Source organism: Rhipicephalus microplus, chromosome 1 (genome assembly GCF_043290135.1).
Source record: "Rhipicephalus microplus isolate Deutch F79 chromosome 1, USDA_Rmic, whole genome shotgun sequence".
Classification (NCBI taxonomy): Eukaryota; Metazoa; Arthropoda; class Arachnida; order Ixodida; family Ixodidae; genus Rhipicephalus; species Rhipicephalus microplus.
This window is the reverse complement of record NC_134700.1, coordinates 197961114-197970113: the sequence shown is the minus strand read 5'-3', so window position 1 is coordinate 197970113 and position 9000 is coordinate 197961114. Positions and strand designations below refer to the sequence as shown.

Genomic DNA, 9000 nt, shown 5'->3' with positions numbered 1-9000 from the left:
TCACGACGAGGGCCAACTCGCTGGTTACTCGAACCTGGTGGTCGCCCACCTTGAGTCCTGGTTTCACCTTCAGCATTACGTTATCGTTGTTGACCCTTTTTCTCGCATGCCTTGTTCTCGGGATGCCAGCATTCATGGGTCATCTCGGTGATGATCCCTAGCACTGCGAAAGCGATCCTCATGTACATACATTGCCTATGTGTGGCGTATTGCGGACAGTCACTCATAACGCCGAATTGTTTCTTCGTTGCCATAGTGTTGACAGGTGGTGGTGTTAGCCGTCCCTATACGGAACGAAAACGCATGGGTAAATGTGACGGCCAGCCACAATCTACACAGAACACGCAGACTATATACTATGCGCCGAGCAGTTGCATAGCATATCGCCTTGTAGAATATAGTATATGAAAAAGAAATGAAAGTTAAGAGGACGTATGTGAGGGTGAGGAGGATGGATAGGTCAATTATTTTTTAGGTGGCATTGGGTAGGCCACCCACTCTACCGCATCTTCAGTCTTTGTGCCACTATTGCATAGCAGCCCCGTTCTTTCAGCTTGCGTACAGCAAAACAACTAAGCCAAAATGAACATTCGGGATTTTTTTGCACACAGACAAAATACTTTATTGAGGTCCTGAGCAGCCAACCAGCGCAGTCCAGAAAACGAACAGGTAACGACAACAGGTATGAGGTACATTAAGAGAGTTTCTCGCTTGTACGTATGTAAATTTCATAACCTACAGTGTTCAGGCACGCGGGAAAGCCTGGTGGGCCTGTTGGACTGCTCTGTCGAACAGTGTTTTATAAGGGTTGTACACTGCGGAGATGAGGAAGTCCTTGACCTTTTCCTCAATGATATCTTCGAACTCATCCTCTCTGTCTTCATTTAGGCTCAGATGTTTGTCGTACTTAGTGCTCAGCTTGAGTTTCTCCATAAAGAAAGTCTGCAAGGACGGCGGCCTTGGCGTCAGCGCAGTCACGGCCACCTTTAGCACGGTCTCTCTCTTGAGGGTTACGTTCACCCAGATGGTCTTGATCGTGCCCACGAGGGTATCTCCCTTGGTCTGAGAGAAAGATAAGGGAACGATTAGGTACCATTACATACTGCAGTCAATGTTCGTAGAGCACCGCTTTACGTACTAATGTTCTTGCTTTTACACAATAAGTAGAGATGTGCTCACCCGACAGATAAAAGCAAAACAGACAAGAACCAATGCCCATCTACATAACACAGAACGAAGTACCAAAAATATGGCGTTTTCTTCGACCTTGTGTGAGTGAGTATTGCTCAAGCGCGACGCCTAGCTTAAAGATCCCAATGTTTACGAATGCGTGAGAAGAATATTGAGTTTTTATATTCATGGGGGAAAGCGCGAGATTTTTCTCAGTCTTGCGAGGACCGGTATCTGCACGTTTGAAGATCACGTCCGTACCTTTTCAATACATTATCCCGTGTATCTGTAGCCTCCCAGTTTTATTTGTCGTATTACAAACTTTCTGAGTTAATAGGACAAGAAAGATGGCCTAAGAACATTGCCGGCTAGATTGTTGGGAGCTCTTCCAACATCTGGGAGCTTTCTTTCTCTTCATTAGAAGGATAGGCAGAACTGCTCTGTCACACTATCTGCTCCAATTAAGCTTTTATCATCATGTCTGCAAACAGTATTTCAAACAACATATCATTGATTTAAGGCCAGTGATATATCATAGATACTGGATACGAAAACCACATACAATTACTTGAAAAATACAAAACCACTCAGCCCGGTTCAATCTGAACAACTACAAAAAAAACTGCGAGTGTTGTTATCATGAAAGCAACCCTTGGCATTCCACCACTATTACACCGCACAAACTTATCTCGCCTACGCCCTCTTTTTTTTTTTAATATAAATCAACAGCCACACTTGTGCTCACATTCTATATTGATTCAGGCGCCACCACGCAATTCATTTTGCATTAACAATCGCCAAGAAATTAATATTATACACAAAAATGCCGTCGGTTCTTCATATTCATTTTTCTCCTTGCGTTAATTATTCACTCATTTCAGCCCTTAGCCGTTTGGGCTGAACTCTGTTAATATTTTATGTGTAACTAAGCTCTGTCACTATCTAACAGTTACTACGATATATCCGTATGATATCTGTAACTTTTGACCATACCTTCATAAATGAATGTTTGTACCATGGATGAATGGATGGATGGATGGATGGATGGATGGATGGATGGATGGATGGACGGACGGACGGATTGATGTACGGATGGATGTATGGATGGACGGGTGGACGCTTGGACGGACGGATGGACGAATGTATGTGTGTATGTATGTATGTATGTATGTATGTATGTATGTATGTATGTATGTATGTATGTATGTATGTATGTATGTATGTATGTACGTACGTATGTATGTATGTATGTATGTATGTATGTATGTATGTATGTATGTATGTATGTATGTATGTATGTATGTATGTATGTATGTATGTATGTATGTATGGAAGGACGGATGGACGGACGGACGGACGGACGGACGGACGGATGGACGGATGGATGGATGGATGGATGGATGGATGGATGGATGGATGGATGGATGGATGGATGGATGGATGGATGGATGGATGGATGTGAAACTATTTAAAGTCCTGAGGTGCACAACTCAACGCGCAGCCTGGGGTATAATAAATAAAAATAACAAAACGTCGGGGTGTTCTGAAGCTACGAACCAAGCGAAGCTTACAGATAATCGAGAGACCAATAGGCTCATGTCTTCATTTAAAAGGTAGCTGGCATTGATGAAAAGCACACAATTAACATAATATAAGCGTTGCATCGGTCGTGCAGCAAGCTCCCATTTAGTTATACTGTAGGCTTCATTTCTAAAATGCAGAGCGTATGCGGCAGAACTTATTACTAACGTGGAGACTTAATCAATAATACACACCGTGGCAGTCAGTGTTGCGCCGATGCCCGTCATGTTGAGCACGCAGTTGACAGTGGTGTTTCCGTCAACCAGAATTGGGTTCTCACAGTTGCCCAGGCGGTGGACACCATTGTCGAAGCCGTGGATCCCTCCTTCAGTAATATTAACTTTCAGGTCACGGTTCGTGATTCCAGTCTTCAGAATCTGGAATAAAAGGCAGCCAATAAATGCGTGAGCAAGCAGGTAATCAGTTACCGAAACTTGCGGAGCCGGTATTCTGGCAGGCGGCAAGAAGTCACATCAAGTTGCAAAAAACATAGCTGCGCTTTGTCGTAAGGCTCGTCACCGAACAAAGCAAACACCGGAAGGAAAATCACAAGTTAGCCTCGTGTCAGCACGCAGTGTAGAGTACGCAGTCTGCTTGAGTGAGGTTTGTTCGGAGCTGTGTTGTAGATGATTTGCTCCGCAAGCTCCACAGTGATAAATTTCAAAACCTTGTGTGTAGAGCATGGAAGCGTGACAGGTTAAAAAAGAAAGAGAGCAAAGCGAAATGCTCATAAAACGATTCGCAAACCTTCACCCTCTTTTTGATTATACATTTCTGGCACGTTTTAGAAAATTTCACTCAACACCACTTTTATCATTATTTATGTATCTATTTGTGAATTGAAATACAAATTCAATATGCAGTGGTGTCTGGTGATGGCTTCATATGTGTAGTGTCTCAGTATTATTCGTTTCTTACAATTACGTCCTCTCTAATATAGCATGAGAATACAACTCATGATTACGGAGTTAGACAAGGACAGCAGAAAGGTGGGTCTTAAAATGAATCTACAGAAAACGAAAGTAATGTACAACAACCTTAGAAAAGAGCCGCGCTTAGATAGGTAATAGTGCACTTCAAGTTGTAAAAGACTATGTCTACTTAGGGCAGGTAATAACCGCGGAGCCGAACCACGCGATTGAAGTAACTAGAAGAATAAGAATGGGGTGGAGCACATTTGGCAAGCACTCTCAAATTATGACAGGTAGATTGCCACTATTCCTCAAGAGGAAGGTATATAACAGCTGTATCTTGCCGGTACTTAGGTACGGAGCAGAAACCTGGAGACTTGCAAAGAGGGTTCAGCTTAAATTGAGGACGATGCAACGAGCAATGGAAAGAAAAATGGTAGGTGTAACCTTAAAAGACAAGAAGAGAGCAGAGTGGATTAGGGAACAAACAGGGGTTAAGGACATCATAGATGAAATCAAGAAGAAGAAATGAACATGGGCCGGGCATGTAGCGCCTAGACAGGATAACCGCTGGTCGTTAAGGGTAACTAACTAGATTCCCAGAGAAGGCAAGCGGGTTGGGGGGAGACAGATGGTTAGGTGGGCAGATGAGATTAAGAAGTTTGCGGGTGTAAATTGGCAGCAACAAGCACAGGACCGGGTTAACTGGCGGAACATGGGAGAGGCCTTTGTCCTGCAGTGGACGTAGTCAGGCTGATGATGATGATATTAATGACAAAGCATGACATCTCTCTTTATATTAGCAACATGACAACAGTATCATGCCGAATTCATGTTTCGTCATGATTAAAGTAAACTTGAAGATACTTTGGCTGAAGGGAGCTGTATGTGAATGGGAAAGAGTCAGTCTGGAAGCTGGCGTCCTTGACAAGGTTGTTTCCCACACAGAAATAGCTTTCTTTTAATGCCTCAGATAGGTCAGTCATTAACAGAGGCAGAAGGAGACAGGGAAAAATAAAAACTCATTCATCACGATACGTAATAGTTTACTCCAGTTCATACACGAATTTCAATATAAAGGAACGATTCCTGTAGGCCATAACCAACCTTGAAATGGAAGTCTGGAATACCAACGAAGGGGTAGAGAACAGGTGTGCTCCTAACGAGGGTTGGCAGGTAGTGATCGAGCACTGTGTCCATGTATGCATTTGCCTCTGCAATCGTCCCTGCTGATGCTGTAAATATGAAAACAAACAAATCAAGCGCCACGTTGGAAGAACGGTGCGCACCATAATGCAGCTGCTGCTCGTCGAGCACCCAAGAAGTATACTCTTTCATTTTAGAAACTCCGATAATATAAAACAATTCAATCGCGACAGTGCTTCCTAATATTGTATGATAAATGAAGTTTTTTTGTCTATGAAATGTACAAGTCTGCATGTCTGTGCGCTGTGGATCGGTTTAGACAGACCTTCATTAATATGTGTGGATATTTCATGCTGCGTCTAGTCCTTAATGATGCACAAGTAGCTTTAATCTCTCCTATCTTCATGCTATTTGACCTGAAGGACATCTTCAAGTCAATAAATAAATAAGTAATCAGTTGATAAGATGATATAATGATGAGGTGAAGGTCAAGAGAATAACTATATTGAAACACGGAATGTCACTGCAGCAATGTTTTAACCTTACGGCTCCGTCGGTCAACAACTGTTGTAATCGCTTCAGTGAAAGAACGCTGTTGCACTGAAGTAGGCTAGTCCTAGGTGTTTGCTGAGATTGCCAAAATTGTGAGGCAACACCTAATCACCTTATAAAATTAAATGTGATTGTAGTGACAAAAAATGGCCTCGGTGACAATGCTTTGCGCCTCAGCGGCATCGCCATCAGCGTGAGCTCGTAATTGATGCGCTTGGCCGGATGCTGCTTACCTCTTTTCGTTCTGCTGTGCTCTCTGTCAAAAAACCCCTTATCAAAGGGTTTATTGCGACTTCATTTGCGGCTTCATCCAAGACCAGATCGCACAAGCTACTTTTCTCGCCCGTGAACCACCACCAGTCGCCGCACCTCTCACGTACGCTTAAGCCACTCTTCTTTATACAATATTATTCAGTTTGTCACACTCAAGAAAAAACACACGTCGTCCAGCGACGTTATCAGTTAAAATTTTGATTAAACCATTCTAACACCGGAGTTTTGAAGATGTTGTGCAAGAGCTAGCGAACATACGACAGGCGCCATTCGCATTACAAGCACTCATATACTAGTCCAATTAATAAAGATTAGGACGCCACATGAGCGGAATGACTCCAGGGTGTCCTAACTAAAGTGATTTATTTACAATGGTGGCCGTCAAGGGTGACCAACACTGTCTGGTGACCGAGTCACAAAGGGCGAAGGCATGATAAACAAACGATAACACGTCCAACACCTAACGAGTGACACGTATAAGTGCCACAATTAAGTTGCAAATAATGCCTGGCAAAAGTACTGCAATGTTAATGACGTCATGTACTTACCACGGCTGAGCACAGTGAGAGTGAAGGCGATAACACAATACTTCTGCATGATTCCGAGCTTCCCCTCAGAGAGTCTGTTGGGAGAAAGATGAAAGGCAGGGAGCTACTATATACTAGAACCAAACTTTTATTTGCTGCCCCGTGCTAGGTTTGAGAAGGGGACAAAAGAGATATGTATAGCACGCATACATTAGCAGCGATCGTTCGTAGCATGGTACCGAGTCAAGTTTGCAGTTGGGTGGACTTGAAAACAAGTCAGAACTCAAGCCAAAAGTGGCCAAAGCAAGCATGACATTTATTACTATCGTCCAACTTGTAGCCTAACAAAACAGAAGTGGTAAAATGCATGGAGTGATCAGTATTAATCAATAATTGACATTTTGAATTGTCAAGGCCTTAAAATTTTGAGTACAATTTTTTCCACGCTTCTCAGTCTTCAAGCCACAATTAAGTTGCAATTAAATGAACAAAACATAATGAATTTATTGCGTGTGCATAGAGTTTATGTCAAAAAGATAAGTGTTCGTGCCAGTTGCCAAGTAATATTAGAACATTCCAGCCATCAAGTCAGTAGAATTATAAAAGCAATGCAATTTTTTTCTTTATTAGAACATTGAATTTGGTCAATAGAATTTACATATTACAAGTCTAGCCTAAGATAGTAAAATTTAGCTGAAAATGAACACGCTGGCCTCATCGCGTTATGTATTTAGGTTTTTATCTAGTGTAAGCGATAACACACTATGTGCATCAAAATTTCTCGTAGATAATTGCTCGTAACACCAGCACACATGGCGGTCAGAAGGAGCAGCGTCTAGACGCGACTTCGACATTGCACATTCGCAGGTACGCCGTGCATTGCGTAAATGGTATAAATCGATGCGCACTAGCCTGCTGGTGGGTTGAGAATGCACGCTCTCAATGACTGAAACAACAGAAACCTAATGTATTTTATCTCCAAACAATAAAAAAATTATGTCTCTTTAATGCGCGATGTCATAAGTTAGCATAGCCAGAAAAAAAGCGATGGAGCCAACCTGAACTTTTCGTCACCAGACGGGGTCGCAATACAGGCAATTTGGCACAAAATAGCCATAAATATTTGCCCTGATTGTAAATAAAGTTATTCCAAAACTCTTTGCGATCGCACGCTGCAAATAATAATCGCAACAAAGCTTTCGCATGCATTCCTCTTCACATGCTGCGACAACTCGTGGGGTAGGTATTTTGTCGTGATTTATTTTGACTAACAACTGCCTGTCATCCATACGATCGCACGCTGGAGATAGCAGTCATTATTGCAAGCGGCTAAGTAATATTGCGTGCCGCGCCGCGGTGGTCTAGTGGCTAAGGTACTCGGCTGCTGACCAACATGGCGCGGGTTCGAATCCCGGCTGCGGCGGCTGCATTTCCGATGGAGGCGGAAATGTTGTAGGCCCGTGTGCTCAGATTTTGGTGCACGTTAAAGAACCCCAGGTGGTCGAAATTTCCGGAGCCCTCCACTACGGCGTCTCTCATAATCATGAAGTGGTTTTGGGACGTTAAACCCCACATATCAATCATTAAGTAATATTGCGTGTGGGGTTGAATGGCTGATGGTACGTACTGCTGTGAGCATGTGAGCATGAGAGTTACTAGTGCAATATGAAAGGCACCAGATTGGCATCGACAACCAGCTATCGCAAGTTTCTAAATATCCACGAAAAGCTGTAAATAACACCCTAAGCATCTGGAAATCGTCCAAGTGTTCGTAATTTTTTTGTAGCCCTCAACAGCCCCCTTTTTTACTCGGAAAGCTTGGTATTTTCTCGACGTTTTTTTTTGTCCATTACGGGTAACCTGTTTGGCTTTATGATAATAACTGTACTCACCGGGATAGCTCAGTGGTTGTAGTGTTAAAATGCTTAGTGTGACAGCGTAAGTTTTTTTCTCAGCAACGCCGAATACACTTAGATGGAGTTGAAGTGCAAAACCACCCTTGCACTTTGATTTGAAAGTATGTTGTAGAACTGCAGTGGATAAAAATTAATCCATCGCACGCTCGCCCCATATTTTTCAGGTTGCGGGCACATAAAGCAACAAAATTTAACTTATGTAAGAGTAACTTTAGTAATTTATATTAAGCAACAAATCCTGAACACATTGAAATATGAATGACAACCGAATCTTTAAAATGTATATACGGTCGGATCTGACATGCTATGAAATTACCTTGTACTTGTGAGATCTACAGATTCCACAACAGCAACAAATCATCACTGCACATGAAATATAAGCAGTGAGACATGGTGTGCAAGAGTACGAGCAGTGATGAGCTCACCTTGTACTCCTATTCGCTTCCCAGTCCTTGCTTCAACTGGCGTCACAAACTTCACTCACTTTGCAGCGTCCGCAAAAGCGAGTTGGTCTCTATCTTGCTTTCATTCCTGTAATCTAAGCCTCCTCCTCCTGGTCGCGTAATCTTCAAGTACAAGGCTGCAAATAGGCGTAACCGAAAACTTCTACTTCTATACGATAGCCCCGTCTAACAGGGCTATCGTGTTTTGACCCAGCAGATATGGGTAGTTGGGGAGAAAAAATGAAGTGACCACATGGCAACTGATTGTCCGCTTTTGGAGTCCTTCTGAGTCGCGACTCGACGAGATGACATGTCTTGTTGTGTCTGCCGTTCTACGACGGCACAGATGCTCCGCAGCCATTCCCAGTAAGTGCACCCTCGGTATCAGATAACACCGCATCCTGCTTGCTGCTTCGTTACAGGCCACCTCAGTCACTCTGTTGTATGCCATGAAGAATGGAAAACAGCACGTGCATTGCCC

General features: G+C 43.1%; 1 protein-coding gene across 2 annotated transcripts; it reads right to left on the bottom strand.

Moving 5' to 3' along the window:
* Positions 1-596: 596 nt before the first annotated feature.
* LOC119159678 (salivary anticoagulant protein P23) lies at positions 597-8641 on the bottom strand. Of its 2 annotated transcripts, none has more exons than XM_037412504.2 (5): positions 8502-8641; positions 6182-6255; positions 4770-4897; positions 2946-3128; positions 597-1062 (listed from the first exon to the last, which is right to left on the bottom strand). In XM_037412504.2, the coding sequence occupies exons 2-5, from the start codon at positions 6228-6230 to the stop codon at positions 745-747; spliced, it is 678 nt and encodes a 225-aa protein (XP_037268401.2). In that variant the 5' UTR covers positions 6231-6255; positions 8502-8641; the 3' UTR covers positions 597-744. The 2 variants fall into 2 exon arrangements, with proteins under 2 accessions (XP_037268401.2, XP_037268402.2); XM_037412505.2 differs by having other exon boundaries at positions 8393-8515.
* Positions 8642-9000: the final 359 nt, after the last annotated feature.

Bases quoted from the DNA above. Each gene is read 5' to 3' on its own strand.
- LOC119159678 (XM_037412504.2), bottom strand. From the start codon at position 6,230: ATGCAGAAGTATTGTGTTATCGCCTTCACTCTCACTGTGCTCAGCCGT. The intron at 4,898-6,181 runs GTAAGTACATGA...TCATATTTACAG, and splicing joins TCTCACTGTGCTCAGCCGTG to CATCAGCAGGGACGATTGCA. The intron at 3,129-4,769 runs GTTGGTTATGGC...CTTTTATTCCAG, and splicing joins TTCCAGACTTCCATTTCAAG to ATTCTGAAGACTGGAATCAC.